The 20,891-nt window shown below is 39.9% G+C and overlaps 1 protein-coding gene across 1 annotated transcript in view; it reads left to right on the top strand.

Annotated features, from left to right (window-relative positions):
- Positions 1 to 269: 269 nt before the first annotated feature.
- Positions 270 to 20,891, top strand: part of met (MET proto-oncogene, receptor tyrosine kinase) — a 46,195-nt gene continuing 25,573 nt past the window's right edge. Inside the window, exons 1-5 of the mRNA XM_084397441.1 lie at positions 270 to 613; positions 2,267 to 3,458; positions 16,388 to 16,579; positions 19,784 to 19,918; positions 20,167 to 20,346. Of these exons, the coding sequence (XP_084253567.1) occupies positions 2,277 to 3,458; positions 16,388 to 16,579; positions 19,784 to 19,918; positions 20,167 to 20,346 (1,689 nt within the window). The 5' untranslated portion in view covers positions 270 to 613; positions 2,267 to 2,276. The remainder of the gene's footprint in view (positions 614 to 2,266; positions 3,459 to 16,387; positions 16,580 to 19,783; positions 19,919 to 20,166; positions 20,347 to 20,891) is intronic.

Below are 20,891 nucleotides of genomic sequence, written 5' to 3' on the forward strand. Positions count from 1 at the left end.
ATTTTTATTTGATGTTTAATTATTTATTTATTGGTTTTAAAGATTTACAAACAGGCCTATCCCACAGCCTATCTACATTAGAATAAAAATGGAACAAATAAAAAATAAAATCTAAAACATTAAAATGCTTACAAATATTGACACTTTACTTGATGTTTATGGAATTTACCCAATACTATTATTAATTGTAAAATATCAGCAGCCAATCATCGGACTCCGTTACTCCACCGCCAGTGACGTAACTGTCAGTGATCTGAATGCGCTCACCTGAGAGACCCATTCCATCCAATGGCACGCGCACCCTGGAGTAACGACCCGCAGCGTTTGCGCAGAGTACAACAACAAACCTTTAAACTGATCTGACCCATTCTGAGCGTGAGTCACCCGAGTACACATTCTCCGAGTCAGTGGTTACGGTGTCACGGAAAGGAGGAGGAAGAGCAGGCAACTCTTTAGCAGAAAGCGCGCAGAAACTCACCGCTGCATCCCATCTCGAGACTGCTGGCATCCGCCACATACAGCGCGCGCGCGCGTGCGTCTAGAGCAAACCGGACCGTTAAAAGATGTGATTATTTTCCTTTTCTGTCTCAGACAGGTGTCTTTTATTTTACAGGTAAGTGAGCGTTTGCTTTATTTCTGAACGCTTAGAGTATGATAACAAGTATTACGGAAGGTTATTCATTTGGAAGTTATGTGATTAAAGTGTAGTTGCTACTAAAATACTTCTCTTGTATTTAGTTTGCTACAAAATTTAGTTGAAGGGTTTTCATGGAATTGTATGGGAGGTGTGCATTTAGTTGTTGGCAGCGTGAGTCATTATACATCTGTACGTTTCCATGAAACCCAGTCAAGAAAACTAAAGCTGTTGTTTATTTTTTTGTTCAGTTTAGTAACGTTATTATTGGAAATCACGTTTATAATTGGAAAACACGTTTATCTTTCCTATTCTGGGGTTATAGACATTTGAGAGTCATTTGACAGTAAGTGAGTGGGCTAAATTTCTGAGAAAAAATATTGGTCTGCAGATACTTAAGAATTTGCTTTAAAATTGGTAAATATTAATGTAAACAGTAAAATTTTAAGTCAGATAAGTTTATTTTTTAAAAACAACATGGAATTGCATTATGTAAGTCCCAGTGTGTTGTAAAATAAATATTATTAAATAATGACCTGAGCCAAGCATTTTTGTTACTGCACTTGAAGTGGTTATGTTTAGATATGTTTAAGGAAGATGAAAAGACAATATAAAATCTTTTTTTTATCAGTTTTTTTTAAAAAGAGGAGATGCTGTATAGGTAAACAGTAAGAAAGTGCAACAGTTCTTCAGTCTCTCACACTGTTATACTTGGAGCTTGCGGAGACCTATAGTGCTCCTCAGCACACTTCAGTATCTTAGATAACAGTAAGGGTGAATCCCATATTCTCTATCTCTGCCGCTCTTTCCATCTCATCCTTAAAAGTGACCTCCTGGAGGAATAACGTTTAAGTACACCAACAATAAATCACTTCTCCGGCGTCCTCAGCCTACCAGGCTTAATTGAGTTTATCAACCACTCCCTTGAGAACGCTGTCTAAAGTTAGACTTGTCACCGCAGTGCACTCAGTGTAGGCTGACTCTTTGATGATTCGCCTCTTCTGGTACACAGCCACAAAAGTGCTGTCCAAGTCAGAGGCACAAGGATCGTTTAGAGTTGCCCTCTTTCTTTTATCCATGGATTTGTCATACACAGTGAGTGGTGAATTATTGAGGCTTCTACAATGCATGGAAACTAGTGATATCATTGTTGTTGCAGTCCGTGTGGCTGTGAATTACAAGTGTCATTTGTTCGGAGTAGCTTCGTTCGTAAAGCTTTTGTGTCCTTGTGTTTTGTGCACTAATGGGCTATATCAGAATTCTAACAAAAATGCTATTTGTTTTAACCCTATAAATCCTGCAGTATCTTATTTTGATATACAACCTCTAAATTATCAGCATGCTCAAAACTTGATTAAAAATGCCTTCTGCCCTCTGATTTTGGTCATAAAACTAAGTCATATTATTGGAAGATATAGAGTGACAGCAGATTTTGTAAATGCATCTTATGTAAGTTGATTTACATTACAAGATATCAGAACAAGATATCAGAAGCTCCATATTCTCACTATATAGGCCTGATGTATCAAATATGAAACAAAAAAGAAAATTAGATTTTTATGACTGTTATTTGACATGTCAGGCTTTACATGGTTAATATGCTAAATAAATGTTGACTTTTTTGCTCTGCAGAAGAACAAAGATGAGAATTCACTATTCTGAAACCACTTGCATCCTCATCATCCTTCAAACGCTGTGGTGGGGCTTGAATAGTCAATGTGAGGAACCAATAGAAAGCTCCAAACTCGATCTCTCTGTGACCTACGACCTTCCGCACTTTGTGTCTGACACTCCCATCCAGAAGCTGTTGGAATTCAATGAAACTGTGTACGTAGGTGCCATCAACAAGCTTTACGCTCTGTCAAAAGACCTCAAGAAGAGACATGAGTATAATACCGGACCGGTCTACGAGGGTCCGGACTGCTCGCCGCCAAAACCATGCTTTGTTTGTGGAGACAAGCCCCCCAACACGAACAACACCAATATGGCCCTGGTGATTGAAACGTTCTACGACCTTGAGCTCTTCAGCTGTGGTTCGGTGGGGAACGGCGTCTGCACCCGTCACGTGTTAGAGGATGGACCCCTGGATACGGAAGTAAATTGCATGTATTCTGAGAAAAACAAAGGTAGCAGCCACGGTTGTCCAGACTGCCTAGCAGGACCCTCTGGCACGCAGATCCTCAACGTCATGAGCAGCGGTGTCGTGAGGTTCTTCGTCGCCAACTCTGAGCCTCTTGATGTCACCAAGCCTCGTCTCCACCACACCATCTCCGTTAGGAAGATGCGAGAGACTCAAGATGGCTTTGAGTTCTTTTCCGAGCAATCCTACATGGACTTGGCCCCAGGTCTGCGTGGAAACTACCCGCTACGCTACGTCTACTCCTTCCAGAGTGGTCCATATGCTTATTTTCTCACCGTCCAACGAGAAGGTGGCAGCTCGAATGCCTTCCACACGAGGATCGTACGCATGTGCTCTTCGGATCCTGAGATCTTGCGCTATGTAGAAATGCCCTTTGAGTGCATTTACTCTGAGCGAAGGAGAAAGAAGCGCTCGGCCCAGGTGGTTTTCAATGTTCTCCAGGCTGCGCATGTGTCCAAAGTCGGCTATGACTTTCAACAGGAGATGGGCCTGAAAGAAGGAGAGGACGTGCTGTTTGCTGTCTTTGCCCGCAGCAAACCTGACTCACCGGAGCCCACCGCCAGCTCTGCCATTTGCGTTATCTCCATTTCGGACATTAATAACTTCTTCAGGGATTTCATTCAGAAGGGACACACTAGGAAGCTCCATCACTTCCCAGGGTCGGAGGAGAAATCCTTCAACCAGGTAAGAGGTTTCAACCAAATCATGCATTTTCTCCAGTCAATTTTAGCTAACGGTGCACAGCCGAGAGCAAATCTGACTTCTTGTCAGCCCAATTGCTTGTCTTTATCCTCTGGCCATCATAAATCACTGGCCCGCCTCGTCTTTTTTACTTATCCATCACCATTTGTTGGATCAATCAGTAAATCATGCAGATCAATAAATGACACAAATTTAACTGCTGACGACTCCCTGAGGGCCTGTCGATAATGCAGGGCTATTACTTCCCAGAGTTCATTACAAAACATAGTCATACATCGCTCTGATCTGCATTGTAATACACAGTGGTTAATGTTTAGAATATGTAAAGATAAAGCCTACGAACATATTTAGATGCTGCTAAAGCTGGACAGTGAAGATGAATGGAAAAAGGCTGGGCATCAGTACAGATTTACAGATTTGATTCTGATTTGCAAGCTCCTGATTCAAATATGATTCTGTTTATATGATACGTTCATGTTTTCTCCATATGAACAGCATTCTCTGTAAGCTAAAGCAAATAAATGTAAACTAATATAACTTACAGAGCCCTTTTAAATGGTGCATTATGTATACTTATTTAACATATAACAATCAACACAGTTTACTCTCTTCACTGTGTGGACTAAGGTGAATTTTAAATATTTCTTGTGTAAATCTCTTAATATGACAATGTCTGAGCACTTCAGTTATAAATTTGGTGGTGTAGATTAAAATGAAGATTGCGAATAATCTGAAAACTAGGTTTGTTTGAGGTCCATGTGAATCAGGCTTCTTTAACAATAACAACCATTACTCATGCTGCCCGTTCTCTGCACTTTTCTATTTGCTTGTGTGCTGTCTTATCAGAGTCCATACTAGCGGGGAAGTCCAGATCACTACCCAGCAGGTGTTCTTCAACCGTCTCTAACAGTATTTGTACTGGTCGCTTTAGCAGTTCATATGGGCCAGACCGGAGCGGCTGGCCTCGTCCCAAAGTCACACAGATCTCAAGTCTGGTGTAGTTGCTTCAGTGCCCTGAACTTTATCTGGCCAAGCTCACAAAGTGCACTCAGTCATTTATTACAGCAGAAGATCTGCAGACTGAAGCACTTAAGACATTTTTAAATATTTTCATTCTGTGGATCCTTGATCCAAGCATCTGCTCAAAGTCAGCTGCGGTTCTATCAGTTTTCATTATGCGGATGTACGATAGCTTAAATGGCAATAGCAGTTGGAAGACATTTCCCTTGGCGTCTTAGAAGTGTTTACTTACAGTTTGAAAGGGATGTGCGTCTGTTTCCAATACAGTTTTTGTCCATAAGTGTGTGAATGTGCGTTTGTTTGTTTTGGGTGTGCGTGTCTGAGTGTGTTAAGGCCGATGGCAAATCATAGTGCCATCGTTGAGAATTATGATACTGGTAGCATATGTTATGCAGAGTCTGTCTTATCATCCCATAAAGGGGCAATTGACGCGGTGTCATAAAACCATTACATTGTAAATACGCATGATAAATTGATCCCAATATCTTGTTTTTGCTCTTAGACAACCGACTCCACAAACTGGGCTCCAACATCTCCTGCCTTTATTTGGAAACAGTGCGGGCATCTGACACTGTGCTTCAGTTTTGATTGAATTTAGCCTTGCTTTCCTGTTTTATTTGTTAATGTGGAGCCGAAGTTATATGAATATCATATCAGATAAATCACCAAAGTCCGTAATAGACTCTTACCCTTCGAGAGAAAGACACCACAGCTTTCTGACTTCACCCAAGCTCTTAAAATTATCGATCGGCCATTCTGCTCTAGCTCAGCAATATTCGTTAATAAAAAAGACAGAAATATAGTCCTTATTGTTTGGAATAATGGATGTATCCGAGTTGGAACCACCCCAACAAACCCAGCCCCCCCGTCTTGAAAGAGCAGAGGGGAGGGGGACACTTGAGACCGGCAATAACAAACAGCCACATTTAAGGTCAAAATTATCATTAGATTACAATTGATCAGGGGAACAACTGGCAAATGCTGATTACTTTAAAATTGAATCTGAAGCTTGATTGATTGCCGTCTGCAATATAATTCCTAAAGAGGGAGTTTTGATCGACAGCCATTTTAATTATTACGGCCATTGTGGCTAAATGAACATGCTTTGAGATGGCAAGTCTAAAAGTGTAAAGAAAAGCGAAAAGGCAGTGCATTGATTTTTAACTTACTTTGTACACATTTTCCCACATCTTTTTGACTGTGAATAAGCCCATATCAATGTAAATCAGATACTTTTAGCTCTTTGTACCTCGCTTAATCTTTTGCAATTTAGTGTGTTTTGGTCATGTAAGGACAGGGTGACACGCTAATGCACTGTACTTAGCACTTATAAAAGCATACGTGCTGCTGCCTGCTTATTCCCAGATGTGTTTGCGCAAAAGCGGCAAACCTGGAGAATTTATAGGCCACGACTTCAGCTCTGGGAGGTGCAAAATCATGCTGAAAGACGCGGTACTTGTTGTATCCTGTCTCTGCTTGGAGAAGCTGCGATAAGCTTCCTGCATGGCTGCGTTTCTATGAGTGTGCATGCATACATTTGTAAGAAATGTATTCTATGTGGGTGAGTTGAGGTTTGTACTGGGGAATTAAGTCACCCTGAATCATTCCTGGCAAAAGCACATAAACGCAGGCACGTACACGTCACAGACCAACAGCTCTGACCAAGAGGCAGGTGGAAGTGTGCAGCTGTGTGTTTTCTCAAAATGTCAAGCCCCTGCAGTGAGCTCATGTTGGCAGCCTTGCCCTGGCGGGAAACCTGCGTGACTTTAGACTATAATGTTAGCTAGAGCAGACCGGACAGCTGGCATCCAGGTGCGAACTGCTCCTCTCATCTACATCTGGGGATGAGAGCACCTGTGGGCATGTATCCTGACTTTCATGTCCTTATTTTTGCTGTGTTAACTTTTCAGTGTCTTAAAAGTCTTCTTTAAATGTATATACACTACCATTCAAAAGTTTGGGGTTGGTAAGATTTGTATATATTCTATAAGAAATGTATACTACTTTATTCAGCAAGGATGCATTAAATTGAGCAAATAAAATATGGCAGTAAAGACATTTAAATGTCACAATTTCTATTTTAAATAAATGTTATTTTATATTGAATCCTGTAAAAATATATCAGAATTTCCACAAAAAATATTAAGCAGCACAACTGTTTTCAACATTGATAATAATAAGAAATGTTTCTTGAGCAGCAAATCAGCATATTAAATAGATTTTTGAAGTAGCACTGAAAACTTGAGTTATGGCTGCTGACAATAGAAAAAAAAGGAAAATAGATATTAAAATTAAAATAGAAAATAGTTACTTTTTTTATTTTTTATATGATGATATTATACAATGTATTGGGGTTGAGAATTCACTACCAACTTCAAATACTTGGTTGCTGCTCAACAGTGGCTTTTTTTTATAGCTGTCCTTTTAATACAATTAATTTGTTTGACAAAAACTTCCCTTAATAAGCCTTTATGTGAACTTGACCGTGCTTGTCTGAATGTGTAACTCCCGTTCTTCCCGTGACAACAACGCTAAAACACAGGCAACTATAGCACAAAGAATGTACAACATTCTATCACAATAGTGTTCTCATTACAGTGTTATGGCAGATTGGCTCTGCACATCTTGCATTTAACTGTATTTTCATGATCAAAGTGATTCCAGGCATCACTGCGCACTTTCAAATACATTCCGTCTGGACTGCATGCTGTCCTAACACTTACAAATCAGACCTCAGGTACCGCCCCAAAATGCTGCAATAACCAATCATCGTTTTCATGATCGATCATTGCTGTTACGTACGAGTATATATGCATGTATGTGCAAATATGTATGTGTGTTGTTTTTTTCTTCCTGTCCTTGGACTGTTTTCCCGCTCTTGCCGCATATGTGTGTCTTAAATACTCCCATAAAGCAGTTAAGCATACAACTGATAAACGCTTGCGCTCACAATCTGTCCTTTAGGAGGAACTTCACATTAAAACAAACACACGATTGGCTGGTACTCCACTGTTTACGCCAGGTTTACTGCACCACAGTTTCCTCCTTCGATGTTGTGATGACTGGCCCATGTATTTAACGCCGCCTTCAGGCTTGAAATACTTGTTGGTGCTCTTCTGGGCATAATTCAGAAACATGTGTAAGTGTCAGGTGAAGGGAAAGATTGCTTTGGTGAGTCAGTGGCCCAGAGGCATGTTGATCCATCTCTGACATCCACCATACCTTCTCTTCCTCATTTGTTTTACTCCCTCCAGTAATTTCCTGCTCTCCGGGTCTGTGAGCACAAGGCTTCATCAAAGAGCTCAATTTTGAAACCTCCATGTAAGGTTAAAGACATCCTGACCAGGTGTAAATCAAATACTCGCTGAAGCATTTAATGAGCCCGGTCAGGTTGGATATTCAATCAGCCCTCACCACTAAACGACTGGAGTTGACCGATCCAGACTAATTGTTTGGTGCAGTTCAAAGACCTCTACTAATTGTTTTGGCTTACACAGCAGGGACCACAAATAAACTTTTCGGGGTATGCTAGGACTCAACCTCCCCCACTAGGTCAAAAGAGCCATTACGCTGAGCTACCCTTGTGCTAATGCCGGCACAATGGTTCCATAGGATGCCGACTTGAATGAATGTGTGCTTAAGTAATGGAACGGATTGAATTGGCCAGGAACTATTCTACTTTATCACCTGGTGAGAACTTAACAATGCACCACAAATAAGAGCTTATCTGCGGCTGTCCCTTCACCTCATTCAGCACGTCAGTCAGATACTCCCAAGCTTATCCCTCAGAAGACACGGCCTGTGTGATCGTGTGAAAAGAGAGCAAGCTTTTACCTGATACCTGACTTGTGAGTTTTGTGGGGCATGACACCCAGTGTTTGGTCAGCTAATGGAGTGGACTTCAGGTGTCAGTCATGCAGGGTTCGAAGCAGTGTGAGTATTCATGGGAATCAAAAGGAATTTCATGATTCTGGTTCTGACTCAGGTTCTTCTTAATGATTTCTGTTCCTTAATAGGTTCATTAACATTTTTTGTGGAAAAAAAGAAATGCAATGCTTATTTTAGCAGTCTGTCGTCAACAGATCGTTTCAGATTTCAGCAAATCTTAAACATAATATAACTTCTCATGTGTTTCAGGTGCAGCATACTGTAAATGCAGTGCTTTGACTAACTACATATTAGCTAAAAAAGCAAAAAGTTTATAAAAATTTTAATTAAATAAATAAAATCATAAAATACCAATGATTGCAACAAGTGCTTTTGCTGCACATTGTGATATGAACAATAATTCAGTTGTGATTCAGATTAAGTATGTAACTGCTCCTACTGATTCATTCTGAAAGTATTTTGATTCACTGAAAAGATCTGGCTCACAAGACTCATTCATTCGAGAATCAGACTACACTGGTCCCATTTTGATTCTTATGAGCTATTTCTTTTTAGATTTAGGAACTGGACTGAATTGTTCTGTGTGTTTTTGATTCACAAAAATAAACTGATTCTCTAAAAAGAACCCCCCATTCATTCAGGTCATCTTGTGTGTTCTTGATTCTTATGAGCCGATTGTTTTTAGAGAATCATTCAGGATTCTGGCTATATGAACCGTTCTGTATGTTTTTGATTCACACAAGAAATTTTAAAATAACAACTTATTAGAATTATATATTTGAGAATTGCACTAAAGTGGCTGTGCTGTATTTTTGGATTAACTAAAAAGAACTGAAGTACTTGTGAATATAAGAGTCATTCAGGAAGTCACTAAAAATAACCGTTTGAGATCCGTTAATGGAACCAAATTTCATGAAAATCTTTCGTTCTCCTAGTCTACGAGTAAATTTGATGTGGTGAGCATGTCTTAAGAGAGACTTAAGGAAACTATGTTACTTATGTAATATTCAAAGACTGCGTAGCTAAACAAGAGGACAAAGAGTTATCACCTTTGATTATTGTATTCAACAAATCAATCTCCCCTGCCTGTGGCCAGAGATGGATCAGTTCCCCCCCTCTACCTCAAACAGATGTGTTTTATTAACGTGTTAGTCTGACCATAATCCCTGTAGGGGATTTATCAGGGGATTTGTACAGTATCTGGACAAAAAAGGCAATAAAAAGACATGCAACTTCCAGTGGTTTACCAAAAGATAGCACAGTGATGCACTGTTCTACAATGCGGTCATGCTTTACATATTTCCGCCATGCTCAATTGTTTGTTTTCCATTTGTTGCATAGTTTTACACATTTAGTATAATCGCTGACTGGCATTGAAATCATGTGTCATAAAAAGGATGCCACCTGCTCAATTTGAATCATAGTGCTGAGAAATTTGTCTACAAACGACAGAATTTGCTGCATGCTCATACTCTTTATCACATGTCAGTTGTGTTTTTCTGGCAGAAAGAGGGCATTTTGAGAGTAAAGACCTTGATCTTTGCTTAGAACGTGTAGTGCGTTTTGCAAAGGCCAAAATTGACATAAGGATTTCATCATATCTGCCTTTTAATGTCAACTAGGTAGGACGGCTCATGCCAACTACTGATAATAAGCCATTTGAACTGTGTGTTAATGTCTTCCAAGACAATATGACTCTGTTTACAACTGGTATTAAGATGCGTTTGGTCAGTCGGATCATAAGATCTTTTGAACTAATGAATGAAATAAGCTCACGCAATTTACATACTGTATGATCGCGACCGGAGATGACGGAAAAACATACGGAGAGCAGTGTGTGTTAGAAATCAGGAATGGTGAGAGAACATTGTGCTTGGTATATTTTTCGTCTTCATTCGACAGTTTAAATCCTGTCTGGCAAGCGCACTTCCCATAATGTTTGCACATTTGGTCAGTAGGCGGAGAGTAGGTTGTCTTTTTAGGTTGATCGAACGCAGGACCACAAGAGATTCTACACTACGAAAGCAATTCGGTCAAATGCGTTTTCGACTACCTCTGGAAGCGGTCGAAAGTGGACAAGCTTAAAACATTTTTGATCGGATTGACAAAAACGGTTCTTAATATCAGTTGTAAACAGGGCCTATGCCATTTGAAACAATCATTTTACAGCATACTAAATGTGTCAAGAAGTATGGACTTAACACATGTTCATTCTCAGCTTTTTATGAGTTTAAGGGAATTTCTTCGGAGCAAAGTTCTCGGCAGAATGTCATGCACGGAAATAAATGAGCTGAAATTAGGAACAGAGAATCTGCGAAACTCTTTAAACAGCTCCCAAAATAAAACTCTTGTGTCTGATCTGTCCTGTCAGAGGCACGTTTTGCTCCCTCTGACATGTTAAAAAAGGGTAAGATCATCACAGAAAAGCAGCCCTGCCAAGTCTTTACAGTCAAGATTGGAATTGATTATTCTGGCCAACTGCAAACCAGGCATTTGAATGCTCTGCCTCTTCCATAAAGTACTGGATTTGATCTTTTAAAGGGTCTCAACGCTTCATGGTTTTAAAGCAGTGCTTTTTACCCTTTTATCAGATCCATGCTCCTTGCATAAGGGTGGAGGTTTTTACTTGTGGACTGTGGCAGAGAGTCTCATCTTGTCTGCTTTAATGAATGGGCGTTTCCGCTAATGCTTTGAATAGATCCATGCTGGACGAGTAAATAATGACAGACCTCCGGGCCTCTGGAGTGGACTCCACACTAAATTATCCCCCCTTTGCTTATGTCTGTTTATCTAATTGAATGGATGAGCATGGTTCATAAGCACGTCCATAATATGTTTCACTGTATGTCAATAGCATGATGGATTTCTCTCGCTTATAGCTTGTCGCTATTTTTGCTAGTGTAAAATGTGTAGCGTTGGCCCAATATGTGTTTTATGGCTCATTAACTGCAAAGGAATGATGAAAAATAATCAAGTATTTCATCCTGTTGTTTTAACAAATCTCTTTCGTTAATCTCGATTTCAGTTTGATTAATGATTCAATATTTTGTCTCATTAGTTTGGTCCAGGCGTATTAACCATGGTGCTCTTTGAGCGAATCGTCTTGTAGCATGCAGCAACAAGTTCAAAATCTCTACATGAGCAGGGATTTAACCATGAGCAGTTGAATAAACGGATTCATTTTTTAGCAAACATACGAGCGGTTGTACCGGGCCGTGTTTTGTTTCCCAGTTGGAAACCTGAGTGAGGAACAAAGTCCCCTGCTGACAGATCACTTGACTGCTGGATTGGGAGAGCAAGTCGAGAGGTAAAGAGTGAGAGAAGTGAAAATTGAGTAACAAGACAAGATAAGGCCAAAAAGAGGAACGTGAGGCAAAGAAACATGAGAAGAAAACTGAAAACAAGAAAGAATGATTAGGAGTCAACAGCATCTTTCCCAGACAGCAGCTGTTAAAAAGCAAGGCGTGACTTTGACAGTCTCCAGTCTCAAGCTTTTTTATCGTAATATTGCTTAATGAGATAATCAAATCACGAAGGTCTGCAATTGAATTCAATATATATGCACTGTCGGTTTCAGAGTGAAGCGCGACACTATGTTGATTTACAGCTCATGACAAGTTAATGATCTAAGCTGCTCTGAGATAACAATATATCATAGGCTTGCATGTAAATGAGCAATCTTCAATCTGAAACTGACGGCACATATATTTATTTAATGAAATCGCAGCCTTCACGATTTGATCATCGCGATCATCACGATAATCGCGATATCAGCTTTATTTCCATATATTTTGGAGCTCTACAATAGGCTCTTCAAGTGTTCTTCGAGACATCCACAGGTATTTACACACCAGCAGCCAGGCACCAGGACTGTTTGGTGACTGCCAGCCTCTAATCCCACATTATTGTCAGCTTCTCTAATTCTCCCCAGACTACTGACCTTCACGACCTAGTAATCCAAGAAAGGCGCATAAACACAAGAATCGGGTTGCTTTGCGACGTGCCGTATAAATGCAAAGGTGGTGCACACCACAATCATACACGCATGCATATAAACATATACAACATTACTGAGAATTCTGTGAGGTCAAAAGTCACATTATTTTCGTCAAGAAGCAGCTGAAGGGTGGCAGTGTGGAGCAATGTCGTTCCAAAAAATCTTCACGTACGCTGTACGTGATCACAACTGCACCGGGGCCTGGAGGTTAACAGAAAGTTTTGGAAGGTGACATTTGGCCATACAGATCTCCTTTCACTCATATCAAGCTTTTTGGAGGTGACGCCAAAGGCCACAAAGCTATAAAGCACCAAAGGTGGGACACGGTAACCCTATCACCGCAGCATTGTGCCTCACACAATGAAAGCTGTTTAATGTGTCAAAGAGGGATATTTTTGTGTAATTATTTTTCGGCATTCTTTGAAATAATACTCAAAATGCTCGTATATGAAGTAATATTCCTGGTTCAATATGACTTAACTTCCGTTTACAGCACATAATGTTGACAATTTTTTTCCCTCTTTAAAAAAAGAAATGCAAAAAGCTTACAATGGAAGTTAATGGGGCAATTGTGTAATTATTAAAATAGCCACATGATGTAAACAATTTGCAAAGTAACATGATTTTAGTGTGAAAAAATCGCTTGCTAACCATCTCTGTGTAATATCCAATTTTGCAATGTGATAAATCCTGAAATTACTAAAATGTTGATTTAAACAAAGTTTTAATGGGAGAATTCATAAAAACGAAAAGCTTCACAACATTGCTTTTAAGTCCTCCAAAAATGGGCTCCATTTACTCCTTATTGTAAGTGCCTTACTGTGACACCTATTTTTGCAGTTTTTAAAGAAAACTATGGGCAAGTTACAATATTTTTTTGTTCTAATCCTTATGGAGTGCTGCAGGAATGAGTCCTAAAACCCTGAAATGGACCCATTTTTGCACTTAATGTTCTATTGTGTGTTTTTAAATGGGCTTTTGGATAAATGCCTGAAACAGTTATCAGTTATTATACCCTAGTCATGACTTTTTTAGCAGTTGCAAAATGGGACTACAGTGGTTAAACGTCATCTCACCAAACAGGAAAACTAATTTACTCACTACTAGTCTGATTTTACAGCCTTGTTGTGTTTATAATCACACTCCTTCAAACTATTCTAACTCAAACTTAAAAGTAAAGATTGAATGAGATGGTGACGTTAAAGTCATGCAGATGTAGTGTAACTTTAGCTTTTTACTTGATGTGAATATATTGATGAACAGAACGTGTGAGAATCATAAACTGTTGTTGGTCACAGAGCTTATTTTATGTAGTGATCCAAAAGCCAATGGAAATCCTTTTGGTTTTTAGTAGAATCAGCCAGTCTTTTGGGTTGGACTACAAAAATATGCCATCCCTGCAGCACTCTATAAGCATTATGCCACAGATGCAGTTGATTAAGTTTAACTTGTATTGAACCCCGAATATTCCCTTTAATAAGTGAAGTGAGAAATGATGTGAGCAAATCTTCGAAAACCCTGCAAGACGCCCGGTTGGTGGAGGAGCCTCGGGATCAGAGCAACCAAAGCTTGTCAAAACACTGCCCAGGTTTTTCAATTTCTACCCTTGATCCTTGCAGTACCGTGAGCTAAGTGGTGGAATGTCTTCCTTTTCAAAAACAAAGCGAAACGTAAGGTTTATTTGCTCTGAAAATAACCCCACAAACCTTCTTTTTTTCTCTCCCTCTATAACAAGCGTTGACTCTCAGGGGGTGTGCTCAGCTGGTGATAGGTCAGGCTTCATAGAGCCCCCCGAATCAATGCCAAACCATGGTGCTTACTTACGAATGCTTACGCAAGTCCTATTGAAATGCGTGGCAGCTCGGCCGTTATGATGGATCGCGGTGGGCTTATATAACCCTGCAAAGCAAACTTGCACATCAAAGGCATCTTGTGCACAGTTTGATGATTTCCCTGGTTGCTTCATGCTGCATGTGTCTTACTTTCTCTTGTTCTGTCGCTCCCTCAATAGAGGTCCAGAGAAGTCCTCTGCCTTGAGGGGATGGGATAAGCTGGCCTGTAATCCCCCCTCATCTTTGCTGGCTTTTACACCTGTATACCGATTCTGTGCCTCTGAGCCAGCCCGCACTGCCCTGTAATGAGAGCAGGGCCCAGCGCTCCTTCGGCCTGATTTATTGTCTACCTGTATTGTTCTCTGCATCTTCAAAGCAGCCCTTTGAGACATACCCTCAAAATAAAGCTGCAACCGCAGTATCCAACTGACTCATGTGTCTTACTCACATCGCCAGAGAAAGAGTGAGAACTTTTCTGGCACAGTATGGAGTGTCCTTTTTATGCCTGTCTGATTTTTCATGGGTGTGTTTTTAGTGTTTTTGTCAGGGTGCCTTCAGTGTAACTTGAGAAGAGTTTGAGTGAGCACGGTGTTAATCATTAACCGCCTGTTCTCTGTGCTCCAACAGGCATTTTAGTCATGGCCTATAGTGCCAGGGTCTGGTTTCATTAATTATTAATGACTTCTTTACTTTCATACCAGGGTCCGTGACCCTTTGTGCTTGACCAATGTGTAGCTGGGGACATTTCTCCGAAAATCTTCGTTTCACAGAATAAATAAAGTCGTTAGGAACAACATTAGGATGAGTAAATAATGACAGAATGTTCATTTTTGGTTGACCTATCCCCTTAATTATCCCTTAAAATTCACTGTTTACTCATGCAAATGGTGTTCCAAACCTGAATGACTTGCTTTCTTCAAACTCAAAAGGTTCATCTTTATAGTATTATTAAAAGCAATGTGTATTGGGATTGATCAGCTCAAAAAGAGGGAAAAAATCACCATAAATGAATCATGAAGGTAGTTCATATTGCTCTTGTTCACTATATTCCAAATCCTCCTTTGAGAGAAACTGAAATGAAGCCATTATTCTTGAAAAAAATATTTTTGGCACGTTCATGAGAGCTCATGAGAGAAGTCCAATTCATAAATGAATCATTAATTAACTTCTTAATGAATCAGTTGATCCAGTTTTCAAAGATAGTCTGAATGATTCGTTCACAAATTGGACTGCCACACTACTGTTCAAAAGTTTGTGGTCAGTGTAAGATTTTAATACACTTTTATTCAGCAGGGATACATTAAATTGAACAAAAGTGGCAGTAAAGATATTTACAAAAGATTTCTGTTTAAGTGAATGCACTTTTGAACTTTATATTCATCAGAGAATCTTGGAACAATATATCACAGTTTCCACAAAAATACGTTTTCTTAAAGGGGACATATCAGGGAAAACAGGATTCACAACACAACACAGGACATTCACAACACAAAGCTTCTTCCCTCTGTGCCTATTTGGTTTCATCAACTTGGCCTGCCCTGATGAATGACACGGTGAACTATGCCAATCATAACAGAGAGATAATACAGTACATGATATACAAAACAGTCTTAAAGGTATAGTTTGCAGAAATGGATTGTTAATTCTGAGGGTTGTGTTAAACCTTATTAAACCTTATAAAAAATGCTACAGAAGTGTTATGAATATGGCCTCTTTAATATCTTGGGGACCATACAGCCTCTCTGAAACTTCCAAAACTCCACAGGTTGTAGAGATCGCAGCCAAACAAAGCTGGCCTCAATCAGAACTCTAACAGAGCAACAGCAAGCCCAACGTTCCTCGCAGTTTCCCATGAATTCCTGCCATCTGTGAGCACAGCCGTCAGAATGCGGCAAGGATGATCCAAGCACCATGGGAGAAAACACGCAACTGCATTGGCCAGGATGAAACAGTAGATGCCGAGCTTAGATAGAGCTTTACTGTGTGGGGCCGAAGTCACTTTTTTCTACAAGCATCTAACTTGAGGGCAGTCCTCTGTGAAAAAAAATGGCAGTGCAGCAAAATTCATCCACACATTATTATGTGCCACCAATATGGTATTGAGAGCTTCTGTTTTTTGGCAGGTAGAACACCACTTGTTTAAATTGTCCATGTGTTTCTCTTTTTGTTACCAGAGTTTTGTGGGAGATTCCTTCAGCTGTGGGAAACATGAAAGAGGCTACCGGCTGGAAGTTACAAGCACCAACCCACGTCGGGACTACTTCAATGGACGGTTCCGGAACAGTCTTCTCACTTCCATAGCCGTGGTGCCCATCCAAAACCACACTGTGGTTAGCCTAGGCACAGCTGAGGGACGAGTCATCCAGGTGAGACATGTTAGCTTTAGCTTTTTTCCACAATGGATTTTGAAAACCATGTAATTTTTTGATTATGTAAATGTACTCTTTCTCCATGTTGAGGCAAAACATGTCATTTTGACAGCTTCAGGACTTTTGTTAGAACTACAGATTTCTAGAACTACTAGATAGAACTACTTTCGCATTTTTGTATCGGATCAACAGAAAAAGTGTATTGTGGGTGTTGAAGTTTTTGGCAAAAGGGAATGCCACAGCCCTTTTTGTGTGTTTTCTCTAGTCATGTAGCAAAGATTTCAAAAACATTTTGCGTTTCTACTGGATGGACAGCCAAGTTTTATTAAAAGCCCATCTCTTCAGGGCTCAATTCCCCTTTTAAACTGTTAAAGCTAAACTTTTACATAATGTTTGGATTAGAAAGTCAACGTTTAGATTGAATTTATGAGTGATAGTGCTGGAATAGGTTTGGCTGACCTCATTCTGGAAAAAAGAACCGGTAAAGTGTTTGCAGAATCTAAATTTAAAACTGGATATTTTTTGTCAAAGTCCTGTTGTTGCCAGCACTATTGTGTATGCAAATAGTCAGGATGTAAGTACGTGACTAGTGAAAACAGCTCTGAATGAAGGAAAATGCAGGTGCCAGTGGCAGGTTGGGAAATATGGTCTTTTTTTCCTGTTTGCTTTTGAGTCACCTTTGACCTCTGAGCAGCACTGTACCAGCTCTCCAATCTAAAAAGCACACAAAGTGAAACTTTCGCCTATCAATGTTTTCTCAATATGTTCATTGTGCAGGAGTGGCACCGACCCAAATATTGAATCTGTCCTGCATGAGCTGCAGAAATCAGACGATTTGCTCACGGAAGTGTTAGAAAGAAACTTCTGGTATTTTGTAAATGCCTCAAGAAAACGTTTGAGAAATGAGTAGCGAGAGAAAGGGTGACAGCTGCACGGAAGCGTGGCGGAGGAACCGAATGGTACGTTAATAGTAAGCACTGGACTTCGATGACACGTCCTCGCATGGCATTTTCTTGGAACGGCTGCAGCTGTCGTCCCCTCTCTCTCTCTTCCTTTTTTTTTTAAATTTTTCCTCTAAACTTTTTCTCGCCTCTTTTGTCTGGATGTTGAGGCCTGGTAAGGGGTGAGTGCTGGTCCAGCTGTCTCATTTGAAAGAGAGAGAGAGTTTTTTCAAAGACAAAGAGAGTGGGTGAGTGTTTAAGAGGCCTTGACAATGAGAATGCAAAAAAAGATTGTGAGAGACTGACGAAGTTAAATAAAATATGGAATGCAAGTGAGTAGTGGGTAATTGTGTGAATGAAAGTTTCAAGAGCCCCACAAGCTTTTTAAAAGGTTGGGAAGAGGGGGGCTGCAGGGCAGAAACAGTCCCAGTGGCCCTTATTCTGTATGAGGAAGTGCTCCCACTCTGCCACACTCTCGGTGAGAAAAACTCAACACCTTGCCTTGTGTTTGTGAGCAGGACTTCCCTTACATACACAATGAGCTGTAATTCACACGGTTATTAGGGCTTCGTGGTGTGTATTTTTCCCCAGAGTGTGTAACATTCCTCCTTCAATAACGGGTCCATTTGTAGCCATTTTCTGCCATGCCCGGGCTTAATTAAGACTGGCGTAGCTTGGTCGCTTCTGGGACTCAAAATCCTTTTATGGCTTATTGCTATTGGAAACTTTCTGGGCCATGTGAAACTCGCCAAGTTTTAGCTCTGGGTTCTAGTTTTGAAAACCAGAATGTAGCATATTGCATTTGCACAGCACCAACAAACAGAATAATTTTTATATATATATATATATATATATATATAAAAATACGTAGAGCTTGCATGAGCTACATAGTGAAAACATTTTGTCTGGTGGTAGCACCTAAATTAACTGCTTTTATTCATGGAATAAAGCAATATTGTGATTGAATTGCCCTGACTACATTGCATTGCTCCAGTGAAAGATCATGCAGTAATAGCTCCTTTAGGTAACAACTGCACATTTTCATTTTTTACAGTCCAATCTGATATGTTAAGATTAGGCTTTTTAAACAGACCACAAAAGGAGTCACATTAGTGCACTATAGTAAGTGAGATAGAGATATGTCATGCACACCATCCTAAAATCACTAAAACCACAGCAATGACATACTCTCCACCACCAGATGCCCCATGCTCGAAGCCCAGGGCTATTAATGATGTGATCCACTGCTCGCTAATGGAGCACAAGCACTATTCAGACGTAAACTGTCTTGGAGGCCTGTAATTGCAATGTAACCATGATAAATGTTAGTCCAGGTGTGTGGATGGAGCCACTGTTCTGACACCTCCCAACATGCCAGATAGACAGAGGTCTTTACGTCTGCACTTGCCTACAGGCCTAAGCTTTTGTCTGTTCCCACTCCTTGCCATCAACCACAGTCATCGCAGTTCAATCTGTCATCTTTTGCCCTGAAAGGCAGAGACACCGGTTATTACAGTATCCATAGCAAAGCAGAGGCTGTTCCTTTACAAAGACTGCCTCTAGATTGCGTCCTCCTTTGATTCTTCCTTTTTCCCAAGGAAAGTTCCAGACATGATCTGTAATTTAAAGATTTATAACCTGGTAGGAAAAAATAACAGGGTTTTGCACCAGCTCCAACTCACGCAGAATTTCTGTTTTTCAGAAATAAGATATTGTGTAATCTCAGGGTTTGAAAGTGGTACCAACATTATGTAGGTGAATCTCACAATATGTCTTGTCTGTCAAAAATCATAAAACGATTGTATTTTGAATATAGTTTTATTTTATTTTATTATTAAAATATGATTTTATTTTATTTATTATTTTATTGTTTTATTTTATTTCATTTTTACAAAAAATGTATTTGAGGGCAAAATATTCGTAATTGTCATGAAAATAAGGTCATACTGCAAAATATCTTAATGGTCCTTAAAAACAACAACAACATAATACATTTTTTTAGACCGATTTCAAGATGTGACCTTCTATTGACGTGTTCCCGAATGTGTCAACTATAAATAAACTTCACTAGAACCACATTGTTTAAATCATGCAATAGCAGCATTTAATCATCAATCTGGAATGCAACCTTATTCCAGTAAAGGATAAACATGCTGTTGAGGTCTTTTTGTAAATATAAACATTCTCTATTAAGGTCCTGCACTTACCGTTTGGGCTTTTGATGTAAAAGGTCACCCATTTTTGTTGGCATCCTCTACAGGTGGTGGTTTCCCGCTTTGGCAAAACCGAGCCGCATGTAGACTTCCGCTTGGACACGCTCCCCGTGTCCTCAGAGATGGCCCTGCTGTCTCCACAGCGTCACGACGGCTCCTTATTGTTGGTAACAGGAAACAAGGTGAACGACACAGCCATTCTTAAAATGTGTTAGGGAAATGGGTCATATATTTTCTGAAAAATCACTAGTGAATAGATAGCAAACACACTAGTGATTTAAGACTAACTGATATAGTAAACAGGGTATGACTGCAACAGTAAATAAAGTCTCCTCTGAAAAATGTTGTCAAAACGTTGCTTTGGATAAAACCACCTGCTAAATGAATAAATGTAATTTTAGTGTGATATCGTTTGTGTGTGCCCTCTCAGGTCTCCAAGGTTCCTCTGATAGGCCCTGGATGTGACCAACTGGGGACTTGTAGCTCTTGTCTCTTGGCCCCATCCTTCATGGGCTGCGGATGGTGCAAGACCACCGATCGCTGCATGAGGGCTCCTCAGTGCTCGCCCTCCCATTGGATCCAGGACTCCTGCCCTCTCCTCATCACCACGGTAACCACCCTGCCTGCTCACAAACAACATTACCATGGTTTTAAAGCAGCTAATAGTATATAGCTAATAGAATGAGTGCTTTCTAAGTACAAAGAGCACATATGAAACTCTGACCTTCATTGATATTTTCAGGGATAAGCACTGATGCATAGATTTCAAGGACCTTTGGTCTTCTTTTAAAGACGTAAATTGATTCTAAATATCAGAAGGAATTTGTTTGCCCTTCTGTGCCTCCTCTAAATCCATGCATTGCTGCAGAGCAGCATGAACTATATTTGTATTTGCGTAAGAGCCTTTGCTTATGATAAGTGGTGATCTGAACACTTAATTATTAACTCTGAGCCAAAATTAGGCCTTCTCGTCCATGTGTTCAAAGCGACACCATCTGCTTATCAATAAAGAACTAACATCTCAGAACCAGGACATTCAGAAACCATACAGAAAACAAAACTGTTTTACATACATATTATAAATAAAAAATAAAATAGAATAGAATTAAATTAAATTAAATTACCATTGAAAAAACTTACACACTTCACCTTTAA

Source organism: Rutilus rutilus (genome assembly GCF_951802725.1).
Source record: "Rutilus rutilus genome assembly, chromosome: 23".
Classification (NCBI taxonomy): Eukaryota; Metazoa; Chordata; class Actinopteri; order Cypriniformes; family Leuciscidae; genus Rutilus; species Rutilus rutilus.